This window comes from Calypte anna, chromosome 2 (assembly GCF_003957555.1).
Source record: "Calypte anna isolate BGI_N300 chromosome 2, bCalAnn1_v1.p, whole genome shotgun sequence".
In the NCBI taxonomy this organism is placed as follows: domain Eukaryota; kingdom Metazoa; phylum Chordata; class Aves; order Apodiformes; family Trochilidae; genus Calypte; species Calypte anna.
The window spans coordinates 138,223,339-138,250,646 of record NC_044245.1 but is presented as its reverse complement, the minus strand read 5'-3'; the positions used below and the strand labels follow the sequence as shown (position 1 = coordinate 138,250,646).

The following is a 27,308-nucleotide window of genomic DNA, read 5'->3' as shown; positions in this document are numbered from 1 at the left end:
TTTCCATGGAATTTTTTTAAAATTAAAACTTTCAGTATAAAAAGTTTAAAAACATCCTACTGTACTTGAGAATTGAGTCTATAAAATTAGACTCACCAAAGTCCTTCCAGTGGGTAGACACTGACATGTCAGGCAGTTTATGTGTTTGTTGCAATTGGAAGTGCTCTCTCTGCATTTTCTAGGAAGGTGTGAATAGCAGCCAGTCAGTACCTCTATTTGACACTCTTCTCCAAAACCCATTCAATCACCTGGAAAAATAAATGAGAAAACAATCTACATACCTCCAGTTCTTGAAAGTAATTTAAAAGCATCTCATATACTAACATAAAGGGCAAAGTAACAAAGAATACAAATATCTATGTGTATATATATACACACACAACCCAATAGATAGCACCTGGCAAGCTGGAACAGCAGCACAGCCAACAGGCAATGGGAAGTAAAAAGAGAGGAGTTGCTGACTTTCTGATCTTTTTATAGAGTATGGAAGGAAATAGGAGGGAATAGATCTCTCCCCCTTTGTGTTGCACCTCTCTCAGAGTCCAAAAGCCCTCCTTCTTTAGTTCCTCCTTCTTTATTTCCTCCTTCTTTAGTTTCTCCTGTTCAGACGATGATACTACTCCTGGGGAGATTGTTTTATAAAGTAGTTTCAAAATATTCTCTAATACAGGGGGAAATGGCCAGCCTAAAGAGATCCCCAATCCTCTGCTTACAGCAAGTATACTTAGATTAGAACTGGTGGTGAAAAACTGTATCAAAACAACCTTCAGTTGATACCAAATATCACAACCCGTGTAGTTTTTGAAACTTCAGGATCTGTAGGAAACAACACACAAGGGGAAGCACCACAGACCACAGTAAATACTGCTCTGCTAGGATAGATTCCATGGCAATCTAGCAGTTTCCCTTAAGAATTTAGGTTTTCTTATTTAACTACTCCAGTCCATATCCTTCCATGTAATGTATGATTTTGAAAACCATAATGTGAACAAGCATAATTTTAAAAAATTTTTTTTTTTACAATCATGGAGTCACTTCAGCATGTTTTTAGACTGCAGATCAGTTTGCTATTCCTAAAGGAAAAGAGTATTTGCTCTGTGCTACTGTTCATGTAATTCTCACCTTAACACATAAACAAGCTCATGTGATATTCCTTGTGCTTACAATTATTCCCAAGCTTAAAATGACTTATTTTCATTGCTTTCATAGATTCCTTTATTATATCCTAACCTTTGAAAATAGATGTTATTTCCTTCAGCACAAGGAAAGAAGAATTCCCTAATGATCCAGGCTTCTCAAATAATGGAAAAAAAAAATCTTAGATCTTTTTTTACAGTAATGTGGAAACATTTATTGCCTTCATTTCCATTTCTCACCGTGGCAAATCATATTGGCAGCTTTAACTAGAGTAACAGCTAACACCTGAATTTATGCATCTGGAAAATATACCACTGGAATGACTCAAAGTTTTTGCGAGATAAGTGAGTGAAACAAGACACAGTCCTAGGAATTCATCTCCTTTTAAAGCTGTGAACCAAACCATACTACAGCCATGCCTACAGTTAGCCTTGGATAGCTACAGGAACAAATACATAAAATCACTGTACCTGTTTAGCATTGTTATTTGCTGTTTTCTTCATTTCATCAAGCAGTCCTCTAGAAGTTTTAAGATCCTAAATACAAAATAGAAGGCAACAGAAATTAGCAAACTCAGGTCACTCTGACTTGGATAATAAGAGCCTTAAAACCCAGGGGAATATTAACCTTTTAACACCTTGTTCAGAACCATAGAAGAATGATTTGACTTAACTTTCCTCTTTTTAAGAAAAAATAGTCTGTTCCAATGGACTACAGCTTTGCCTACAGCAGTCCAGACTTCGTAATGATGCGTACAACTGAGCCACACTTTTCCTAACCTTCCTGCACACTTTCAGAAATTTATTTATTAAAAAAAAATTATCTTCAAAGTTCTTGGTATCTTGATTGAATTCTAATTTCTATATAAGAACAAAAATAAACTTTGAACTAAGATGGCAATACAGATCTATGGCAAACCAACAGAGAGGAGGATATGGAGAAACAGAATCAGTGCAAGAAAGGAAAAACGTACACTGGCTTGTCTTGTTGTGCAGTCCAATTAGCCCAACCTAATCCACTATATTAAACAAAACACATAACTTTGGCTAAAGAGAAAGGAAAGTTAAGAAATTTCATTTACTATATGTCTCCAAAGGGAAATGATACCTGCAATATCATGCTTCTGAAGCATGCATAACAGAAAAGGATTAAAAGGACCCTGGCAGACTTGGGGCTGTAAGTTCAGAAGAATTAAGTCCTGCCACACCTTTCCCTAGGTCAGCTTTCCAAAGGGTAGGATCACAGCAGTACTCTTCTTTTTGCTCTTTTACTTGGAACAAAACCATGAACCCATCTGATTTGCCTTACTCATCCCTACACCCATCTCTTCCTTATTTGGCATTAGATGATCTTCCTTCAGGGTGTATTTCAGGGAGATTTTGGGAGTGCTTATGGGATTACTGCATAATGGTGCACCAATTACTTAAATTGGTGCTCAAAAGCAAGATGTTCTAATTGTGTAAGCATTCAGCCCTCTTCAAGTGTCACTTATTTAGCTTAAATTGCCTTTACTGAAGTTGACTGAATGGAGTTCACAAACACTGGTAGGTGTAATGCATGCAAATGGACAGAAACACCCTGTACTGCAGCTTGACTCAGTAGGTGCCCAGACTGGGTACCAGGGGCTCAAGCACTAAATCACAGCCTTCTAGGTTTTGTGGAAAGAGTTTTGAGGTTGATGGAGTTTTACACGGTGCTGCCAAGTCAGTACATGCAAAGTAGTTGTGCACATTTACAATGAGTTTGCAAGGATTTCTGTGAGCATATCAGGGAAGCAGAATTTTGAGTCATTTGTGTAAGCTATCCTTTGAGCCAACAGCCTTAGAAAAGGGGAGGAGCTGAGCTGTCACAGCTGTGGCTAGGAAAAAGCACAACAACTAAAGGAGCACTGGCACAGGCTGCCCAATGAGGTTATGGAGTCTTCTTCTCGGGAGACATTCAAACCCCACCTGGATGTATTCCTTTGTGACCTGGTGTAGGTGACCCTGCTCTGGCAAAGGGGTTGGACTCAATGATCTTTTAAGGTCCCTTCCAACCCCTGTCTGTGATTTCTGTGACAGTACAAGCACGACTTTACCTTCCAGACCAATGCTTTAACATACTATATCACATAAAAGATTGTGCTTTTCAAACTATAAAAACAAATAAACAGCCATCAGGTATACAAAGAGTTAGGTTATGATTGGACTTAATGATCTTAAAGGCCTTTTCTAACCAGAATGATTCTGTGATCAAAATACACTGTAAAATTATGTTCTGCCTCTGACAACAACTCCATAGGTTTACCCACACACTCAACACACTACTAACAATCCACTACAAATTCAGGCTTAATCAAGTCTGAATATCCCACAGGCCATCCAAGTTTTATTAAGGAATGGATTCACTTAACTATCTCCTTGTTACCTTTAAATAAAACTTTGATATCTCAAATAGACGCTGGCTGCACGATGCAAAGCACCTGTGATCCTCTGCAATCCCATGTTTTTGAAGACTCTTAGCAACCACCTCTTTCAGCATCTTGGAAACAATAGAAACAAATTCAAATGTTTATCCCAATTACTGTCATGCAAAATTGTCAAAGGGAAAGGAAAAACAAAAATAGAACACCTGGTCTTATCTGATCTTGCCTCTCTCATTAAACCATAGGCCAAATGGTATAAATCTACTGAACAAATTTGGGCAGAGTTATTTAAAAACCTATTTCCACTTCCTTAATCTCAAAACTTAAGGAGATGTTTACACATTAAAATTATGTAAAAAGCAGTGAATATTCACATGGGGCTTGGAAGAGAGAGAAAAATTGATAATGGTTCAGGTTTTCTCTTCTCCAAAATCCATACATAAAACTTTTCTTTATCTTGATATTCTTGTTTCACACATCCTTAACAAAATAACAATACATTTTAAAAAAACCAGACACTAGAGTCCACAGAGTAGAAAGTTTACTCATCTTCATGTCAGAGATGGTTTATATCAGAGACATTTAAACTGCTATAGGTCTGAATAAGCCACACCAATTTATGCTTACTTGGGTCATCCCATCATACCTTTGACAGTACAACATCCCCATTCATGCAGTGTCCTCTCTAGCACCCTGGCATTAATTTAAAATTAATTAGCATCACCAAGCCTGAAACAGAATTTTGTACTGAATTTTAAAAGTGGCATTCATAATATATTCAGCTATACTTTTATAACTATCAGAATAGCTTTTTATTCTCAGAATTGTCTGTTCTTCCACAACAGCTTTGACTTTTCCAGCACAGGTATTTTTTGTTGCCTTTAGTTTTCATGTTAATTTTCTACATTTTATAACTCTATTCATTGACATCCATTCCCAACTTTTTTATTCCTAGTTGTTATCTCTCTCAGCCTTAATTCCCTGGGCATGATATTCCTTACATATTTTTTTCTCTCCTTGTTTCTCCAGTGTCCTTCTCAGTGCCTTCAGGACTCACACAAGTAAACAGAATGAAATTTAATAATAACTAATAGAGGTGAAGACAGTTTGTTTAACTTCTGTCTTCAAAATTTTAAAAAAGCAACCAGCATAAATTTTTACCCTGGTATGCTTCTGAGATCTTGATTCTTTAGCTGGCTTGGAAGTCTCAGATTCAGTTGCACTTATAGGATTTTCTGAGCCAACCTGAGTGGTTACTTTGTGGGGTGGGCCAGGCTGTTTCAATGGCATGGAAGCTGAAGACACTGATCTTGCAGAACGATTCCTTGTTACAGCAACTGTACAGAGACTCCCACTACTTCCACTTGCCTGAGAAAGGAGAGAGTCTGTACTCTCAGATTTGGTTAGCCTGGAAAAAACAAACAAACAAACAAAAAACCTTAGATTTTGTACTGAGTTTTCCAGTGGCTTTTTTCTACTGTAGAGGCTGCTGCTAAGAGTATTAAGTATCTGAAACAGCAGAAAGCATTCTATTAACCAACTGTATTAGAATACTTTACTGACTGGTTTGGTCTGTGATATGCAGATCCTTTGCACCTCTGATTAAAGTCTAGAAATGAACTGAAGGAACAAGATAACTAAGAAGAGGAACTCCTTGGAAGAAGGAATAGTTTTGCACATGAATCCTTCCCCTAGGTAGGAAGACCACATCTTCCTGGCCTCCAGTCTCAGGATAAGGCAAAACTTGAAACTACTTAATGTTTTCTGGTCCTACAAAAACGTCACAACTCATCTCTAACTATTGGATATTGGGCATTACAGTTTTACTGGAACATTGTAATGCTTGACCCTTCAATTGTAACAGCGCTAGTGATTCTGAAACTCTAGTTTTTGAGGTGCTAAGTACAGTCACAATCTCTTTTTTAACTACTCAGGAAGCTCCAAAAGATATGGATATCCCTAATAACACACATCTCTCAAAGGCTTACTGTGATTTTATTTAGAAGTGCATGAACCTGGAAAGAGGGAAGAAGTGAACTACTACAGTAAAAAATTCTGAAGTAGTGTTACATAGCAGCTATTTTGCATATTCAAGAGTGAAGACAAGGTGCAAAGAGAAGTCTTTATACTTAAAGACTTAAATAAACAAAACTGACTAAGTTTGAATTTTGGTATGTCATCTAATAACAGTAGTTTTTTGGATTAGGAATTCAATTATTCTGTTTGTACAATACTTGGCTTTCTAAACCTTTAGTTGTTTATTTTTACTGCAACAGCAATCATGAATTCAGCCCTAGATGAGGCTGTCATCTTTTCAAAGACACTTCAGACTTTGAGAGATACAATCCCAAATCTCTTCAGCAAAAGGTGCCTGTGCTGAATGGTTTTGATAATATAATGCTATCAATGAGAAATCACACTTAAGAGAAAAAAAAAGAACCTACAGAAGAGAATTAAACAACTAGACCATTTGTCTAGATAGAATCACTAAAAATATTTTGAGAGGAAATAAAAGATCAGTTTCATAAGAGAATAATGAAATATTTCTTGTTAAAGATTTATTTTACTCCATGCTTACCTTTTCTTGGGATAAAGGTAATCCAGGTCTTTTGATCTGCGTTTTAGCCTTGATGCCTCAGTTTTGAATTCACTTTGTAAAGATTCTCCATCAGGGACACTTCCAGGCTCTGACAAGACTGCAGGAGATGGCAGAGGGCTCAAGACAACTGGCACAGGGCAGCACTCCTTGGTGCAAGTCGTCTGAGTTTCATAGCGAATAAGACGAGTTTGAAGTTCAGCATATCCCACATCTCTCTCTAAGGCTCTTCTGTTATCCAGACAGTATCTAAAATGGAAATTGGTAAGAAATTCATGAAAGTAAGTCTCTGCTTTATTATACTCAGTGAAAAAAACAGAATAATTTACTTTTGACTATCATATAATCTCCAAAACCTTTTTTTTTTGCTTGGACTGGCATATTGTTCTAAAAGATACTGTAAAACACCCCAGTAAATGAACACATGCCTGATGGATTTATCTATATTTAAGTCTAACTCCAACAAAGAGGCTGAATCACAGACTATATTTGCAAGTCTTTATCCTGTGGCCTTATAAATAACATTGCTGTGGATATTAGCAGATTTTTTCCTTGAACAAGTGATGAATTAGGATGCTGGCAATTGATTTTTTTGCTCCTTTTACACAGATCTGTGTTATCTTTGTATATTCAATCTATTTTAGATTTTACTGGCTTTCATGTTCAGTCCATACTTACAGATGTAGTCCCTGTTAAAAACTAACCAGTGTGAAACTTTAATAAAACAGGGATGAGGATAGGTCTGAACCCAAACACATGAACAGCCCAGTACACGATTATGGATACAGTATCTTCAGACCTCAGACCTTGCAAGGATCCATGAAAACTCTGAGAGCCTCAGGTTATTATATATAACATGATACACTCTAATATGATAATACAATCATACAGTATGTCTGTACTTCTTCCTGGAAGAATAGAACTTTCCTAGTAGAAAAAAATCCAAACAAATCAAACAAACCAACCCAAGATTTCTTCAGTGCATGTACCATAAGTGAATCACAGAGGAAATGCCTGAAGAAAACATCATAAAGTACAATATATGTTATTTGCAAGTCACAAATGCTTCAGGAAATGCAACAACACTAACAAACCTTTAGGAAGAGCCAGGTCGGGCCAAAAACTAGGTTGCTGTGAGACTGTAATAATTGACTGCAAGTTTGAGGAAGATAGGGCACAGAAAGTGTTTTAAATTCTACTTAGTACACACTGTTGTGTATACTGTTGCTAACTGTTCTTTGGAAATGCAACCTTGAGTTTTGTCAAAGATAAGCACTGTTCTATGAGAGAGTTACATTTTTTAAAATGCTAACCATGGAAAAGTGTCACTGTAGAAGCACAAGCTTCCTATCAATTACAAAGAATAAGTGGTTTAATCAATCAAATCAAAAGAAGAAACTGTATTAAATATAGTGGAGCTGAAAGAGAACAAATGAACAGCACTAACTCAATGAAATATACTCATGAGATTTCAGCAATACAAAGTACACTTTAAATATTCTCTTGTGTAAATGATTTCCAAGATTCCTTGCCAGATATCAGCATTTTATTGCCCAGTAACTTTGATTACCTCTGCTGCAGGGAAAGACAAAAGAAGAATCCAATACCATTCCATCTTTTTCCTCACAAACATTCTGAACAATGTGAGCCATGTCTCAGCCCACCTTACACATTACTCAGCAATGCTTCCTACTCTTAGCACTCTCAACTTAATTTTTACTTTTATCTCTTAACATGAAATTGTGTTAAATTGCTAGATCAAATTTTTCAATTTTCTTCAGAATATTTTTAAATGCAGAGAGAAAAGCACTTTTCTAATAACAGAACATTTCTACAGCTGAGTAAGACTTGCCACTAGAAATAAATTTGTTATCTGATAAGAGTGAGTTCTCTTAACTAACGAATTTCAAGGTATTTAATTTTTCTTACTTACTTACTTTCCTTACTTGAATAATCTCATCCCCTACAAAGATACAAATGTTTTTATCTTTCGAAGTTAAATTGCCATTTTACTCAATCTGCTTTAATGGCAATTACTTTCTCTTTGCAATATAGTATCCAACTGTTTGGAACAGGTTCATTACACCAGGAATTTGATGTAGTCATAACTGCTACTCCTGGTTTTGTTGACAAGATTTTACTTCCAAATATAAATACAGCAGCTCTGCATATGGAAACTGCAATCATGACTGCATGGCACAAAACACATCTGCTCCACAAGATCATAAAATACCCCATAATCTGATCACACACCTCCTTCTGACAGTTTCTCCTTTACACACTAGTTTCTACCACCTCACTGTACTACTTCCCTCTCTTACTGCTAGCATATTTCCCTTGTAACATTATGTCAGTCTCCCTTCTCTCCACAATATCCAGGTATCTTTGGGGTCTCTACCTGTCAGATTTTGCTATGAAAAGAGGCAGCACAAGCTGTGTCTAATTTGTATCTCTGTGCACACTCCCTGCCAAGCTCAGGCAGGTCAGCAAGTTACCACATAGCAGTAGACAAGGGCTAAGTGCTTTTTTCCCTCACTTGGGAGAACAAATCTGCATTTCTCCTATTTACCCAGTTGCCTCTTGGTGCCTTTTCAAATGTAAAAAGGCTAGCAGGTTCACAAGTTATCACTTCAAAAAAGAGAAGAAACAGAAGAAACAGATAGAATGACTGCTTCACTTCCCAATAGAATGTGGCTAAAATTACCACATATTAAACATCGGCTTAACTATTTATGCAGGGAAAAAAAAAGGAAAAAAAATACCAACAGTATCATATAGTCACATCTGAAAACATGGTATTAGGATGTGGTAGAAATTTTCACGAAGACCAAACCATCTACACTTGATATAGATTGCATTTCTTAATATATACTGCATTAAGGCTAAGAATCTGTCCACATGGAAGAATTATGCTGAGTTATCTACTCTAGCAACTGTGTATGTTGTTTCTAAACAATTTTTATACAGCTATGCTTTACAATGTATGCCCAACCGAAGCCTTAACAAACAGCTAATGCTGGCTGGCTGGGACTAAATAGGGAGCTGCACAGAAGGTCTCATAAACCTGGGCACTGATAGCCTGGAAGTGCCTAGAATTTAATATCAAAATAGAAACTATGTATGTTGTTCTCTCCTGTACTGCTCACGGGATTTGATATGTACTAATGAACCCTCTTCCCCTTGCCACTTCCAATTCTGAACTAAATTTTTCAGATACTGAGTGTAGTTACAGCAGTACAACTTAGAGAAAAAAGATGTTTTTACATTACCACCAAGGCAGGAGTGTTGCAATTTAAGTCAGTGAGTAAAGGTAAAAAAGGAAGAGGCCCCATGTGCTAATTGTTACAATGAAGGAAAAGGATACATAAGGTTTTCCATAGTTAACTCTCATGTTGCTTGAAATTTTTCTAATTATACCTTTTACCCAAAACCAATTTTGGGTAAAGAAGCCAGGAAACTTACTCAAGGCCATGATAATGGCATCCAGCTGCTTTTTCAAAAGGTAAACCCCTGAGTTTCCGAGGAGTAAGCTCTGGTGTCAAAAGGAATCCATTTTCACTGAAAGAATAAATACAAAACAATTTTAACTAGTTACAGTCAGGATAAATGAGACTTCCAGAAGCCATAAACAAATGCCATGACACAGGAAGACCAAACCAGCATGTCTTGTAGCTAACTAAGCCTCTGGGGTACATAATCAATGAAAAATTGAGTTCAACTCACTAATACCTACTGAGTTATCATTACTACAGAAGCTCTTAAATATTTCAACCAGTCTAGAGGTCACTAATTAAAGAAATTATCAATAAAATGATGCAACTATAATCCCATTTCACAACAGAGTACTTGAGTAGTAGAATGAACTGAGAGGAATCGTGAACTGATGTATTATTTCTTAATCCAGTGCTATAATAAGTGAATCTTGCTTTTGTCTTTATACTTTTCTTAGATATCCAAGATTTTCAAGTATTATGAGACAGTCACATTACAGTAATGTACTATTTCATCATCATACTTTCTCATAAGAACTTGCAGAAATCCAAGTAAACTGGGGCTAACTCCCTCAGATTCAGACATCGCTCAGATATACCTTGGAGCAAATAATTCAAGAGACTCAAAGGTTTCTATGCTATAATAGACTAGATTCTAGGAAAAAAATTTTTACATTGGTACAAGTTGCCCAAGAGATGGATGCTCCATCCCTGGAAATGTTCAATGTCAGGTTGGACAGGGCTCTGAGCCACCTAATCTAGTTGAAGATGTCACTCCTCACTGCAGGAAGTTGGACTAGATGACCTTTAAATGCCTCTTCCAACCCAAACCATTCTGTGATTCTATAAACCTTCTTTTCTTTTCCAAAAGAGGCTTCTGGAAAATCAGGGATTAAAAAAAACATTTCTGTATTCAATAAATTACTAACATCTTTCCCACACAACTTACTGGAATGAAAATACTTTACTTGATAGCCATAGTATTTTACAAAGGTCTCCAAAATCCTACAGAACCTTTCCTTCTCACAAGCCCTTTTAACACTCCTAATTTATTCCATGTGATGAAGTTTAAAAAAGGATTGAGGTCTATATCTAATCCATTACACATTACATTATTAAACTTTAGAAAAGTCAACAAATGTAACTCTAGTCACTGAAAAGACTGTTCTGCTTACCTAGCACTCTATGACACACTGCACAAACACAGGATACTGCAAGCCCTATCCAACCTCAGTGTAAGTTGGCCTTAACTCTTTTTAGATCCTGAAAATTATTCCATTAATTTGTTGTATTGATCTTTCTCCTGAAAAAGCCAAGGTTAATTTACTAACACTTACCAGCAGACACTGTAAGGATGCATACTTGCAGAGCAGTCAGAGTAGACAAGCTTCCTTTAAAGAGCACCTTACCACATAAGGATGCATATAGGAATGTCTCACATCATGCTAGCCTAGCAAACACAGTTTAATAGGCTCAGCTATTACCTTTTTTTACAATCTGATTGTTTTCTCACCTAGTCTTCCCTACTCTGAATGAAAGAAAACACGCTGATAAAACTAAAGTTCTGACACAGTAAATTCTGTTTTGCAGAAATACTCTTTTGGAAATGAACACATATAGTGGCAGCAGCTTTAGCATAGCCATGGCAAAGGTCTATTGGCACACTTCTGCATAGGGCCACCATCATCATCTCTGGTCACTTCAGATTCTGAAAAAACTAAATAGCAAGACAGACTGAAGACTCATAGCAGTGGATTTCATTGGCAGATGTGAGCAGGAATGATGCAAGCTACAACCTCAGATCTAGCTCGGCCACTCTGAGACTCTCATACAGTCATTATTCATATTCTTACACATCAGTTCTGAGCATGCTTTTCAGAAGTTTTATTATGGCAGATTTATACCGTTTGGGAATTTGTAGTGGCTGAAGATCACCAACCGGTAGCCCTTCTGGTGTGAAATATTTCAGTAATTCTTTAGCATCAAGCAATGTCAATGATTCTCGTTGGCTGTCTTTATGCCCCAGCAATTGTTCAGATGAATGTGCAAACATAGAAACTCTGGGAAAAAAAAAGAAAAAAAAAATCAATCTAAGAATATAAATGTTAAGACCCAGCAAAAAGTTATGAAGTCTTTATCAAAGAGAGAGATAAACTGAAGTCAATAGTCTATATTGCCTACACAAAGACACAAAGGTCTACTGGTTTCACCTTAACAAGTGAAGGAAAAACAAAATAAATTTCAACTATAAAATCACAAGATCTTCAAAATTATTTGAGACTGGATACTAGTTCCTGACTATTTAGGATATGTAATGAGAATAGAAACATATTGTACAGATTAGACTGACAAAACCTTCTGCACTACCTTTATTTTTTATGCCCAGGGCATGTTGGGGAAGAAAAAAAAAAAAGCTTTTGTATCTGTTTCTACTAAGGCCACTACTTTCCAGTAGTGATATTCTGGTAATATAGTGTTAGAACTATGCTACTTCAAGCTAACTTTCAGCTGTGTTTTGTCAAAAAAAAAAAAAACAAACAAAAAACCAGACAATACTACTTTATATACCAATAAAATACACCTCTGGAAAATGACAGAAGCTTAGTTTTAGCAATGTTTCCTCTGAACAATTATCAATATACTTGAAAAACAGTTTACAGCTGTTATGGCTGCTGACACATACAGCTCCTCCAGAGTCATGTTCAATGGAAACTACAAATAAAATCTCCAGTATTTAACCATTACCTCATTTTTTGCTTGTTTTTTTCAAAGTTTTCCAAATTCTGAAGAACATGTCTTTCTGGCCATTCCAATGGATTTGTCTCCATTAAATCAGATTCTGCAAAAAATATATGGTGGATAATCCTCAGCAGAATTAAAACATCTTATGCTTTAAAGAAATATAGGTATATATACTCCTTTATATACAAAAGTATATAGATACAAGGAAAATCTTCCTCTTGGTGCTGTGATCAGAAATGTTTTCTGCTTCTTTTTCTTTTTTTGGCAAGGAAAAGAAAGAAAATAGTTGACATGAGGAGAATTTCAGTTTGCAAAAAATGCCTAGAAAGCCACTTTATTTTTTCTTCTCTTTTTCCCTCTTTTGGTAAACAAGTCTCCTTCTTTTAGCATAAAACTGACAACAGGTATGAAAATGTATAAAAAGAGATTAAGTAATGTATTTTCTAAATAACAATACTCACCAGAAGTCACAGTGCGTGGCCTACTGTCATTGGAAACCTTTGGCAGAACAGGTCTAGGAAGACTGCTGCTGCACAGGTCCAAAAAATATTCTCGTGTAAGTTCAAACAAGTTTTTGAGCTCATCAGTAGAAATAACGGGAGGCCTCTTGATCAGTTCCTTTTTCTCTACAAAAGAAAAGAGAATAAATAAATAAATTAAAGCTTCTGCATCTGAAAAGTACTAAAGAAAAACTGAAGCCTGCTAAAAACCAACCAAATTAAAAAAAACCCATCTCAAAACAGTAATACAAGTAAGTTAACTTGACACTTACTATAGTACCCTTAAGAAAGGAGTCATTTATTCCATAGACAAGTGTATAAAATTAAAAATGGCTGAAATCACATGTGAATCCTATTTTACAGAATCACAGAATTGGCTGGGTTGGAAGGGACCTCAGAGATCATCGAGTCCAACCCTTGAATTTCTGTATATGTGCATTTCTGAGTATATCCAGGTTTAGATCCCTCAGAGACAAACACCTGGACTTTCTGAGCCTAAACATCAAAGCCTCAGTCTATAGTGCCTCCTACTCTCCTATTTTTACCCCTATAGTGCAAGTGTGACTCCAATATAACTTAGGGCCTGCTCTGGTCTTTGGTCAAAATACCAATGGTCAGGTAATTCTGATATGACTGATGACAAACAGAACTGGGTGACCCACTAAAAACAAACTAAAACACAAGCTCTGAGGCAGCTGCAAGCTCAAGATTAAAGTAAACAGGAAACTGAGAATGGCTGAAAGCTGACTGAGGTAGGAAGTGGAAAGGAAGAATATTAGCAGAAGTCTTAGTTTTCTCAGGCTGGTATTCTGTTAATGATAATACACTTAAATTACCTCCACTGTATGTCATTTTCAATAATTTAGGCAATCTCTCAGAAGTGTTATTTGTTTTAATTTAATCTCTTTGAGCAATGGACTTCCATAGAAAAAAATCAGGTCTGTCGAATGCGCTTCTCCGCAGACATGAAAAATCTACAGAGGATGACCTTCCAGCTATTGTTATAAACGATGTATCATGATAAATGTAACAAATCTCTAGTGCATAGTTTTTTGTTGTTTAAGACTTTTGCAAGAAAGAGTAAAATTAAAAAATTAAAAACACAAAAAATCCCAGAATTCTTATATTCGCAGAAGGTGTAACCAGAAGTAAGGTTTTTCAGGGGAGAGAAAACATGGAAAAAACAAAGCAAAATAAAAGTTAGTTACCACTGAATTATTCCAAAACTCTTTTGAAACATTAAGAATATTAAATGTAACAAACACCCACAAACTTTATTTCAAGCTCAGCAGTCTCATTTCCTCAGTATTTAAAAGTCATTATCTGACACAAAACCATAAATCTTTTTAAGCTCCACTTCTTTACTGCACAGTGATCAACCTACCTTGGTTTCTAAGGTGAGATATTACATTCAGTCTGAAATAAAGACTTTTTTCAATACTGGAAGTTTATGAACTTCCAGTGCTCTCCCCATTACTTACTGAGATACTCCTTCAAGGCAAACACCTGAAGACGACACAGTTCCTTTTCTCTCTGTACTAGCTCCTCTCCACAAAAATGTGGCAGAGACTTGATAAAATCAGCAATGTGAAAGCCTGTACAGATTAGCAGAAATCTATTATTAATATTCTTCCATAGACGTCAGACACCAGGTCATTACTACTACTACATTACTACTTAAAAGAAGACATAAACACAGCAGAAAAAAAATCATAATTTCATTAAGACACTGGGGTATAGCTTAAAATAGATGTCTGACCGGTATTTTTGAATTGCAGTACAAAACCAATATAATAACAAGGCAATTAACATGATTGACATTCAAAGAAGTTAAAAAGTTTCTAGGTTTGACACCAGGGAAGAAAAGTTTTCTGTTTTCTCCCAACATATGGTGAAGGACTTTCAATCTTCTGACACCTGATTAATGGGATTTTAATTAGGACAAATGGTAAGCACTCAGTCATATCGCACACGGCTTTACTTCAGTAATAAAAATTTAAGAAGATAAGATGCAGGTCACTGCTCTTTTTCTTTGTCAGTTTTATTGAGAGTAAATACATGAATTAGCAGAGTTATCCAGTATGTGTGCTGGTAACAGGACAACTACTCTAAGATAAATGTCTAGATGTGCTCTTACCTAGTGGAGCAGGTGATGATCTGCTAGCCCATATCCTAACCACTCTGCAGTAATATGGGCATCTGCCAAGTAACTGAAGACATGATCATGAAATGCCATTTGCCTACTGTCCTTACAGTTTTTATTTTAAACCATCCATAAAATAGGCTCGTCAACAGACAGTGGCTTAGATTTTAGGCCAGTCTTTACACCAATAATACATACTTTTTAAACCTTAAGTTTTTGCAAATTTCATTTGCATTAATATTATCTGGATGTCCCTGTACATTAAAACATTTACAACTAATCACACTTATGAGAAATGACTAATTACAACATTAAGTAATTGAACTAAAAAATATGATAGTAGTGAACTGTGTGAATAGATAAGCTATTATATTTTTATCAATTTGAAAAAAATATTGTTGAAATAACAGAGATATTCATCAAAATGTAATATTACTCCTTGTTTTCTCCCTCTAACACAGCCTGGGGTAAATAAAAGCAAATTTTAGTAGCATTTGTGTGCATTCAGATACATGTAAATAAATCAGTAATAACTCTTACTTGACTCTGTTTCTTCTTTTGCCTTTAGCTTCCCATTTACTACAGCAAGAGTGGCCATACCATTAATCTGGCTAGCTGAATGAATCAAGGTTGCTTTACATCCTCCAAAGCCATTGCCTTGTAACAAGAAGTAGTATCGGCAAGATTCTCCTTTCAGTTCAACTTCTGGAACTTAAAAGAAATATCAGGACATAACTGTGAAACACCCTTGGGAAAGCTTCTTTAAAACAAGCTATAATCCCCCCACCAAAATTCTTTCAGGTGCTCTTTTCTGTTATGTGAGAAAACAGAAATGTTCCTAACATCTTTTCAGATTTGCTTCTTCAAAGCTACAAACTAAAAAGCATGCAGAGTAAATGAGCTACAGCAGCAAAGAGTGAGACTATGCTGCTGGCTTCAAGCAAGCATTTTATCACCACCAAACTCCTGTGACTGCAGCAAGGAGAAGCTTTCTAATGCAGGCTATAAAGTACATCTGGCAACTCTAGCCACCAAAAAAGAGGTCTTTAATTTGTCTAAGTAAAGGGCAAAGTTACGTTTCTACCATGAAACAATGAAATGTAAGGCAGTTTCCTACAGGTGTAATGGTCAGAGAAGTGTCTGTTCTGCCAGTTAAACCAGCCCTTTTTGCATACCTGGACTGAAATAATGTTTCACTATGGAAGAACATATATCTGTACATGAAAATAATGTACACACTCTGCCAAAGGAGCTGCATTATTCATTAATAAGAGTTTTGTTCACTGCTTCAATTGTGCATAGCATGGGTGAGAGATAAACACATTCTATTTTTAATCACAGGTGTATAGTATGAAGTTTTGAAAATAAATTAATGTAGGACATGATAATAACATTGAAAAGATGGGTTTGATTTTTTTTTTTCACAAATAAATATTTTATAGCACCTTGGCAGATGCAGAAATTGAGAGAATGAGTAATTCTTTATGTCCTAGGTTTTAAAGGTCAAATCACTTACATTTGTAGTATTGTGCCAATAAATAACTCAAGTAGAGCTGAATGGGTTTTAGTGTTATTAAATTTTTGTTAGCAAAAAATATAAAATATTTCAGTTTTTCTTGAAAAGTTTACATTGGAGGGGGAAGGGAAGAGAGGTCAAATCCCACTACTTCAATACATAAATATGGAGAAAGAAGAGAAGAAATAAAAAGGTACTATATACATTTTCATTATTTTCCTGTTGCCTATTCACCAAGTAATTTGAAATATTTTCCTGTGCCAGTTTATCTTGGCATATCAGAGCTGATTCCTCATAGGAACACTTTTATTTCTCCTTTCAACCTTAATTAGTATATAAGAGCTACCAATTGAAATTGCTGCCTCCCACTGATAGAACATCTTTCACAAATCCTTGATACAGTGAGATTAGTGATAGTCACTGATAATAGTTTTCAGCTAAACAACATTCATTGACCTCACTAAAGCTTTTGACACTATGACTAGAAAGGGCCTGTGGCAAATCTTGGAATGATTAGGATGCCCCTCCGAGTTCCTCAAAATGATCATCCTGCTACATGGGGATCAGCAGGACCAAGCCAGATATGGCTCCAATTCCTTCCCAATGATCAATGGTGTGAAACAAGGCTGCGTTCTCACACCCATTCTATTCACAATCTTCTTCAGCATGCTGCTCCAAAGGGCCATGGCAGACCTCGATGAAGAAAATGGCATTTACATCTGATGTGGTACCTATGGGAGCCTCTTCAGCTTATGACTGAAGGCCCACACCAAGACCCTAAATCACCAGAGTTGCTTTTTGCTGATGATGCCACCCCCATTTCTCACACAGAAGCAGATCTGCAGCCATAATATCCTGCTTTGCAGAGGCTGCAGATCTTTTGGTGCTGGAAGTCAACTTGAAGACAGAAGTTCTCTACCAGCCTGCACCACAGGAACATTTCCATCATTCCCACATCACCATAGGTGAATCAGAGCTTAACACAGTCCAGCAGTTTAGCTATCTAGGATGCGTTATTTCTTCAGATGCCAAGATTGACGCAGAGGTAGAGAACAGATTATCAAAGGCATACAGAGCATTTGGAAGACTTCATAAAAGAGTCTGGAGCAATAAACTCCTGAAGAAAAGTACAAAGATTGGTGTCTACAGAGCCACCCGCTCTTTTATATGTTCTGCCTGCTCTTTTATATGGGTCTGAATCATGGGTCATCTACCACCACCACTGCGACTCCTTGAATGTTTCCATCAGTGCTGCCTCCATACAATCCTAATCATCCACTGGACTGACTGTGTGACCAATGTTCCTGTCCTTGAACAGGCAGGGGTCACTGGTATGGGGGCCATGCTACTGAGGACACAGCTGTGCTGGGCAAGGCGTCTCCAGGATGAAGGATCACCACCTCCCTAAGATTGTGCTCTGTGGTGAACTTGCCACCGGCTACTGCAATAGAGGAGCCCCAGAGATGAGATACAAGGACTCCCTGAAACAGTCCCTCAGCTTTGGCCATATTGACTGCCATCAGTGGTCCTCTCTGGCCTCCAGTCAGAAGAGATGGAGACACCATCCATAATGCTGCTGCCTCCCTTGAGAACACACATAGAATCAGTCTTGAGGAGAAAAGACAGAGCAGAAAGAACCGTGCTGTGCCTGTCCCCTGACAGGAGACTTTCTGCTGGGCCTTTTGCAGCCACACTGCCTGTCCCACATGGGCCTTATCAGCCATCAGTGTGCTTGCAGCAAGCCTGGGGAGGGCCCTTCTGAAATCTTCATTTGCAAGGCCAAGCCACAATGATGGTGATGATGATTCTCACCTAAATTGCTGGCTGAGAAACTCTACCCAGTCTTCATCTGCACTGATTCTCTTCTTTCACACTCAGAATAAAATGTCTAAGTGTTAGCACATTGTGTAAGAGGAGCAGGCTGCCACTATAGACTTGTAAGTAAGACTTATAGACTTATAGACTTGCCACTTACAGACTCATAAGGGAGTCTGTTCTCAATCAGTAGTTAAGCAAACTGTCTCTCAGGTGAATGGAGGCATACACCATTTCCTCATATTCTGTGTTTTCCAAGGAAAAAGCTGAAATTAAATACAAGTACACTGAAGAACCTCTGGTAACACTTAATAAGGTAAGCACCCACGTGAAGCACACTGGATTTCCATCTGGAGAAGACAATCCCTTTGCTCACAGACTGTACTATCCCACTAGAAAGGTGTGTGAAAGCTGGATCTTAGCTGATAGAAAGGACACAGAAATGGTTGAAAGAAATTAGACTGTTTCCCTAAAGCTTGCCATGATGTTATATTACTATACAAAAGGCCTGTGAAGCTGAACTCACATTCACCAAAGCCTTTTGTGTCAATTAAGATAACAATTGTTGACTTAATTTCATTTGAGAAAAAAAGGGCATCCCATATTTATATTAAAAAAGCCCCACATCATAAATATATGTACACACACACACATAAACATAATCACAACAATATAAACCTGTAGTCATCTTCTTTTTACATACCAGTAATGACCTTGGGTTTCCTAGCCATGTATTCTTTCCATTTCTTGGCACTCAGTTGGGCAGAGGATGGAATCACTACACTGCTTACATTACATGGCAATGTAAACAAAGCTCCCACCTAAATAATGAGAGCAGATACAAAACATGAGTGTTATTGAAACCTATTTTACCATTCATTCGTGAACTACTGATCTGGCATTATTTCAAATGTACTTAAACTGCAGAAAAACATCTGTATTCAACACTTCTTTCTTTCACATCAATAGAATAGCATTTCACACAAAAGCTGCAAAAATTGTTCTTATTTTTTGCTCCAGTTGAAAGATCATTAACTGTGGAATTTCTAGTTCATACATAAAAAGATAACTGTTACCTATTACGAATCTTTCAATAATCTGGCTAAAAAAACTTCTGTAGAGTAGCACCCAGAATGAAAAGAGAATTCAAATATATATTTGGCACCAACCACTCTGCTTTCCTTTGAAAAATATGTAATTTTTTTCTTCCCTACGTATTTCCCTTTTCAAATAATCAGATACTCAACTATGTTTATGTATCTCTGTAAATTTCAGACCAATATGCACTAATAGGAAAAATGCATAAGTATTTGAATATTCAAGCAATAAACCAATACTTTTACAGCTATTAGAAAAACCTACAAATGTGTCGTATTTCTAGCAGTTCACCGTAAAAAAACATCCCTACTAGAAACTATCAACTTTGTTTAAAGGTTTATGCATACAGGTCCTGACAATTTGCAAGGTATTGTCAGATTTGCTTTAGAACTAGATATTGAAGGAGCTTACACAGAGGCTAGATTTTAAAGTATCATCCTTGTATCTTTTATGAGCATTACAAATATCTTCGTTTTTCTGCTATACCTAATTAAAAGTTTTTACCTTCCCAGAGAGAGAGGAAATCTGGTCTAGAAGTAACGTAGATGTCCCCTTCAGACTCTTTCTTGACAAACTCTTGAACAGAACAATTTAAGGAACCTCATCTTAAGAAAGAACTATATGCATCTTCATTTTACAAATCATGTTACCATCATATTTCATAAAAGGACTGCAAGTGTCTAAAACTTGATACTCCAATACCACAAAATATGCAGAACACACCTCTCCAGGAAAAATGGTACACTTGGAAATGTTACATAATGAAATGTACCACTGAAATCTTTAGTATAGAAAGGCATAAACAGATATTTATATATAAAAAATCCTGGCAGGACTAGTATAGCCTAAGGCTACTATTGTTACACTATGACTAGTACCACAAGTACAGACAGCATACACAATTCAAGAGAAAATTCATCTGATGTATCTTGCCACAGATTTTGCACCTACACAATAAAAACGGGATTTGTGAAAAAATGTTTCTATATTGTGAAGCACAGCATAGACATTAATAAATAAGGCTTCTTTTTTTTTTTAAACTTATACAGTACTAAATATTTCATTATTCTTTTCCCCAAAAATACCATACACATCAGCAGACAAATAATTTGTGCAATAATACTTAAAATAGCTGGTTATTGTGTAATTTAAATCTAATTTATATTTCAACATCAGAAAATCAAGTTGTGAAGAATCACTATGATTCCTTTGGCAGGCTAGACTGGAATGAACCTTTGTCAGACCTCATGTGTTGTGTTCACGGGTAGATCCCAATTGCTTTCTTTCTGCTATAGACCATTATCAGTAGTGAGTCAGAACTTTAAAAAAGGATATAGCTCAAATTCCAGATCTGATATAAAAAAGGAAGGTAGATCAGAGAGCACCACCATCTGTAAAAATTCTAAAGCAGGACCATAGTAATGAAAAACCTGAAAAGAGATAAAATAGAAAAATCTGTAATGCTATCTGTGATGGTATCTCAGTGGAACTTCCTCATATATTTAGCTGGAGGAGTTTGCCTTACACATACATCTGGAGGAGGTATAAGATAGTACATTTACATATATATAAAAATATAAAACAGTTCACAACACCCTATTAAAACATAATTATATAAAAAACAGAGAAGGTATTTAATTCTCTTTAATAAAACTTATTTGGAAAGTCAACCATTGCATCAAATGGGTTGCAACTTTCATCCAAATCCAAGGAAAAGTAAGACCTAAGAGGAACAGGTGAATGCAATCCAAATGTACATACTTTAACAATGAGAATTATTATCTCTCAAGTGATACTGGTTTTCATAAACATTTTTGTTTTAATCAAAAAATATTATTCTGGAGTTCATATCCAATATCTACTTCTGATGGAAAATAGGAAACAGCAACAGTAATATTAAAACCCAAAAATTAACAAACAACTTTAAAAATTAAGTGGAAAAGGTTAGATAAATATAAAATTTCTTAATAAACCACATATTTTGAGTATTAAAAAAGAACAAAGTCTCAATTTCTATTTGAAAAACATCTTGGTATGACAAAAGATGAACAAAATTTTATAAGAACAAAAAATGAAATTTTAAGGACCAGTTTTAGTAACACACATGAACAAAAGAAGTATTCCTTCACCTTATGCAATCATTACTTTTCCATTTAATTTTCAATTCTGACTACATTTCCTCTAATTACTAATTTTCTCAGGAAAGTAAAACATTAATTCTAATGGCTTAAAGAAAGATCAAGAATAATACTTGCCTCTGGCAAATCATTAGTATTCTTCAAGTCTTGTTCTTTTTTAACAGCAAAACAAGAACTTAAATGTGCAGTGCTGAATGCTTTTGCTGAAGTGCTCTTTATACAAAATTCTGGAAATGTAACTTCTGATCCAAACTGGAAAAACAATATATGCGTGACAATAAATGTGTTAAAAGAGAGAGAAAAAAATTTCTCTTCTGCTGGTCATGTGTATTATTATTTTAAGCAATTAATATCATATTTGCTTCCAGCAGATTTGAAAAACTAGGTAAAAGTATTAAACTTAGGTAACCAACTACTCTATCCAAAACCTTAATACCAAAAATGTAAACAATGTCTTTCATAATCACAAAGCTATTAGTCTTTGTAGAAACATTAGACATATACTTCCAGCCATGAATTACAGTTACATGGTAATGGTTTGTGATAGAAGAAAATCTAATTTTGAACGAGAAGTTTCGAGGCAAATATTTCAGAGAGCATCTAGATTTCAGAAATTCAAATCTCAGTGTCTTGACCTCATGTATCTTTTAGTCATGCTAAAAGACAAGTTGTTTTTCACCTACCCATGTATGTTTCACATTACTTCCTTGAATACTGTCAAAACCAATTTTGTCTTAAAGCATAAAACACACTGTATGACACATACTTTAAATGATGCATATTGATGCTTTAAAACAACTATTGCTGAAAAAAGTTGTTTTACCTTTCTTTCCCATATCTGAACCTTTCCTCTCCAGAGCTCTTTTACATCAATAGCATTCATTACACTATCTGAAGATACAAAGTCTGCTGATAGATAGTCTACAATCTTTTGCCAGCTACTGTAAAAACAAAGAAGAATTAACCTTGGTAAATACAGTATTGCAAATTAAATGCAGTGTAATATGAAATCACCTATTACTTCTTCACGCTGAAATAGTCATGTGTATGTTAAGACAGACATATATAGCTTTAAATCTTACAAAGTACAAGTTATTGTAGAATTGCTGCTTTAGACTCTGTAAAGGAAATTGTTCATATCCTTCATGAATGTGACTGTTAAGAACTTTGCCAAACATCAAATAACACCAGCAACAGCAAACTGCAGGCATACCCAAGTGAGGCTGGATGCTAGAAGCTCATTTATACTCCATGTTTGAGCACAGATCCTATGAGGAGAGGCTGAGGGAGCTGGGGGTATTCAGCCTAAAGAAGAGGCGGCTCAGGGGAGACCTCATCACTCTCTACAACTCCCTGAAAGGAGGTTGGAGCCGGGGGGGGGGGTTGGTCTCTTTTCCCAGATGACTTTCAACAAGACAAGAGGGCATGGTCTTAAGTTGTGCCAGGGGAAGTTTAGGTTAGATATTAGAAAGAATTTCTTTACTGAGAGGGTGGTCAGGCATTGGAATGGGCTGCCCACTGAAGTAGTGGATTCTCCGTCCCTGGAGATATTTAAAAAGAGACTGGATGTGGCACTCAGTGCCATGATCTAGTAACTGCAGCGTCCAAGGGTTGGACTTGGTGATCTCTGAGGTCCCTTCCAACCCAGCCAATTCTATGATTTTATGATTCTATGTTTCAAGATGGAACAAATCAGACACACTTCTTCCCCTCTTAAATGTAAAGTCACAGGTAATATAAAATGAAAAGTAAAACTAAGGGAGTTATACATTCATTTTACAAAAAATGCAAAACTGTAGTCCATACAAGTTATTGGGTAGCATGGTAAATCTTTTTAGGATATAATGCACACTTGTGATGGAAAGTGAAAAAAGAAAATATTTTCCTTTTTGCTCTCACAGAGCCAGGTACTTGAGGGCATGCTTTTTTGCCTGCCCAGTTAGGACATGTATTTACAAAAAATTAGCACGAGTAATTCCTCTCCTTAAAACAAAAATACAACACATATCTATGTATTGGCAAAGTGTACATGTAAAGTACTAAAGATACTACAGTGTCTTATTTTCAAATAAAATGTTTTTAAACAAAATATTGACATATACTAAAACAAGAGTGACCTTGCTCATAGACCCAAAATAAAGAGCATACCCTTTAGAGTCATTCACTGCAATGGTGATTTGTGCAGAGTGCCATTCCCTCAGGTGTTTCAGGGCACCAACAGCAGGTAAGCAGTCTTTTAACTTCGGTCCATCCTGTTCAACACCCTGTAGTATTACATCAACAATTGCTCTGCCTATGAAACAGTTATATATGAATCAAAGTACCATTATTCAGTAAATGGTCCAGTCATTTATAGACAGAAAAGTACTAATTTTCATTGACTGCACTGAAATAGCTTAAGGAGCGACTTCAGCAAGATTTGAAACACTTTCCACACATTTTAATTTATCTCTCACTGCTACTCTTAGATTAAAGCAAAGTTAAATATTTTGCCATTTGCTCATTTACATTTCTGAACATTCCTCCCCTCTCAATCAGAACTGTATTTGACAGATTAGAGTCCTATGTCCCTGTTTTGAGTACAACTGTGCTATATCATTTTCCTCCTTCTAACATCTCTCAGCTACTCATTTCTCACTATTTCCACATGCAATTCATTTGCTATCCCAAATGCACTACTGCAGTATCCCATAACTCTTAACATGCAAGGTGACACACATCTCCAGTTTATAAAATCTGAATCCAATAGCTCCTATCACTGCTCCTTCACAGCTTATTGACTCCTACACATAAACAATCAGCCAGCAAATCATATGTAAGTACCTTTCCTTTTTTTCGTGTGGCCGCATATTGAGTTTTGTATTACTCAGTGTCTCTTACAATTTTGCTGTGATTTCAGATGGAAAAATTAATTATATAAATAGCTGCCATAATCTCTACTAGAAATGCAGCCTTCCAAAGACACAAGTGATGAGCTTCATAAGCTGATTTGTGAGGCAAATCATGATCAGGTTCCTTAAACTACTTAGAAGAGCTGCACACTAATTAATTCAACTAATATCCTCTGAGTTTTACCATTTAACTATGATTTTACCACATGAGTTTTTAGAGTAATAACTAACAGGACAAACTCAAAAAGAGATTGCTCTTTTAAAAGAGATTACCTGGGGCAGGAAGTTTATCAGCTAACTGATGCAGACTTTCTGCAGCTTCATCATAGACACTGAAAATTAAAAGCCACATAGTTATAAACAAAAAAGTAATTTAGAAACAAAAAGTTAAAACTAATTAATATTACCTGAAGTATCTTGTATCTTTAAAATTCTACACAAACCTATCTAGAGATGTAAAATGAGATGTATTTATTTCCCCTCTTACTGAGGCAGAAGTAAGCTCAATGACTTCAAAACAATCTTCAGTAAAATTGGAAGTAGGATTCAAGACAGCCAGTTTACTCTTATCAAGAAACTTCTTTTTGTATATATATAACTATCAGCTGCTAGGAAACTGCTCAGTTATTCTCTAGAAATCATCCATAGTTAAAAAAATAAGGCTGTGTTAAATGAAATAAAATTATTTTCATTTGGAAGGGATTATTCTTAGTTAACTGTTGCTTTGGTAATAACTTGTACTTGTTAAAGTTACTTGATTCGACTGCATTATTACTGTTAAACGTCAGACCACTATATTTTGAGAAATAATAATATGCATACTCAGCCATAGACAGCGACTCTCTACTGTTAGTGTCTTCTTCCTCAAAGTTCTGTATGGCTCCCAGGCATTCATCAATACTTGTGTGGAGACAGTCTTCATTTTTCCCTGGGTCAAAGTTTATTTCTTCCCAGTCAGAACTGCAGAACTGATCAAGCAAAAGCAGTTTTAAACATCACAGTTTTAAATTGCACTAGAAACAAGCAGAGTGTTGAGGAACTTACATGCTCTCTTACCTGATTAAAACCACATATAACATGACTAGCAAAATACCATTTCTTTACACCTGGAATACCAGCCACAGAACATGCTGAAACAAGAGAAATCAATTATTCAAAATAATCAATTCACTACAATCTAGTCTTCCTATAATAATTAGCATCTTTGCTGAAAGACTATGCAAGTCATTTAATGTGCAAAAAAGACTTAGTTTTTACTTTACTTTGGCATGATAATTCAGGTCTAAAGTATAAAAGTGTAGGTGTCTAGTCAAGTGTCTAACTATTAATGACCCTCAACTGATATGAGAAAGAAGCCTTTTCCCTGCTCTTGCTTACTGTTAAGCTGGACTGAAATTTGTCAGCCTTTCAAGACCCTTGCCTAGACACATTTAACCACCTCCTAACAGCTCAGCTGCTGACATGACATCAGTTCTCCACAGAAACAGTAGCAGCAGGAGCAGACCTGCCTGCTGTTTTAAGGCACACTGCAGAAGTTGGATTTCCTTAAGTTTCTGAGTTGTTTCACTGAGACCATAAAATGTGTGTCGGTCCATTCTTTTATAACATTTCCTTTCTTTACTAGACATTCATATATTTACCTGGAAATGTGCTCCTATCTGCATTTATAGATGAGTTACATCTTTCTTTCAGGAGCTGATAAACGTTTGCAGCAGTCCCTGCTGAAAAAACAACAACAAAAAAGTTTTTCTTTAATACATTGATTAGAGAAATTAAGTCTTGATTTCTTGAAAATACAGTATAAAGTTCAGTTTAGTACTAGAAGTTTGAGGATTGGACTGGATTACCAACAAATGTCCCTTCCAACCCAAGTCGTTCCGTGATTCTATGAAATGCAGGTGTTTTTTTTTAAAAAAAGCAAAACAAACAAAACTCAGTCAACTACAGATGTGCGGGAATTTAAAAACTGATGTTGCAGTATTCCCGCTCAAGCAGTGCACATCTCAAGACCGTTCTGCCGAGATATAGCAGTGTCGCAATAAAACAAGAAAAAGCCTTAAGTTTCTGAAGGTTTAAGAAGTCTGAAGAGAAAGGAAAAAAACAACCAACCAACCAAAAAAAAATAGGTGAGATTTAAGGAGGCAGGGATCCAGAAGGGATCCAGAGAAGCCTGCAAGGGTGCAGATCCCAGACCAGCCACGGTAAATAAAAGCCCTCACCGAGCAGCCTCCGGCGGGCGTCGTGGTTGGCGGTTCCCCCGATCCCTGGGGCCGTACCTGCTCCCGAGCCGCCCGCCGCAGCACCTTCGCTCCTGCGCTCCCCCCAGCTCAGGATCAGGACGTAGCGATCCATGGCCAGGCCAGACCGGAGCCTCCGCCGCTCCAAACGGCCCGCGCTGCCGCCCTTGCACCGCCCCTCGCAGGGCAGCGCTTCCGCTTCCCGCCCGTGCTGCTGCCGCGGGGCTCCGCTTCCTCTCCCCTCAGCCGCGGCGGGCGGGCCGCCATGTCCAGCTACAGCAAGGCAGCCCAGGTGAGCACGGCTCTCTCCCCCTCGGTGCAGGCTGTGCCGGGCCGGTCGCTGCCTCCCCGGGCGGCGGGACCCCGGCGAGACGCAGAGAGCGGCCGTGAGGGAGTGGCGGGCCGGGACGAAGGGGCTGTAGTCCCCCGGGGGAGGGCCGGGACGAAGAGCTCACAGTATGGCCGTGAGCTCCGGTGTTCGCCCTGAGGGGCAGCCGGGAGGAGCCGGTATCGGTCAGGAGGTGCGAGAGCGTCTGTGGGGGACAAGGCGACCCGGTGCAGGCGGCTCAGGCTGCTGGGGTGCATAAAGCTGCGCTTGGG

At 37.0% G+C, this 27,308-nt stretch overlaps 2 protein-coding genes across 2 annotated transcripts in view; one reads left to right on the top strand and one right to left on the bottom strand.

The window, feature by feature from the left end:
• Window positions 1–72: 72 nt before the first annotated feature.
• Window positions 73–26,823, bottom strand: MTBP (MDM2 binding protein). Its single transcript, XM_030444293.1, has 22 exons — window positions 26,748–26,823; window positions 26,112–26,192; window positions 25,528–25,601; window positions 25,294–25,439; window positions 24,745–24,803; window positions 23,729–23,873; window positions 22,404–22,521; window positions 21,698–21,832; window positions 20,763–20,872; window positions 19,947–20,016; window positions 19,048–19,165; window positions 15,554–15,724; window positions 14,352–14,465; window positions 12,832–12,996; window positions 12,374–12,467; window positions 11,533–11,688; window positions 9,600–9,695; window positions 6,120–6,386; window positions 4,703–4,949; window positions 3,544–3,657; window positions 1,608–1,673; window positions 73–248 (listed from the first exon to the last, which is right to left on the bottom strand). Exons 1-22 carry the CDS (start codon window positions 26,821–26,823, stop codon window positions 213–215), a joined length of 2,658 nt encoding a protein of 885 aa, XP_030300153.1. The 3' UTR covers window positions 73–212.
• MRPL13 (mitochondrial ribosomal protein L13) overlaps window positions 26,777–27,308 on the top strand; it is a 30,477-nt gene continuing 29,945 nt past the window's right edge. Inside the window, exon 1 of the mRNA XM_030444294.1 lies at window positions 26,777–27,000. Within this exon, the coding sequence (XP_030300154.1) occupies window positions 26,974–27,000 (27 nt within the window). The 5' untranslated portion in view covers window positions 26,777–26,973. The remainder of the gene's footprint in view (window positions 27,001–27,308) is intronic.

Coding starts and splice junctions, on each gene's coding strand:
- MTBP (XM_030444293.1), bottom strand. CDS start 26,823: ATGGATCGCTACGTCCTGATCCTGAGCTGGGGGGAGCGCAGGAGCGAA. Junction 15,725..19,047: donor GAAACCCAAGGTCATTACTG/GTATGTAAAAAG, acceptor ATTTCTTTTAAG/TTCCAGAAGTTGAACTGAAA. Junction 4,950..6,119: donor TACCTTTATCCCAAGAAAAG/GTAAGCATGGAG, acceptor TGTTTTTTCCAG/GCTAACCAAATCTGAGAGTA.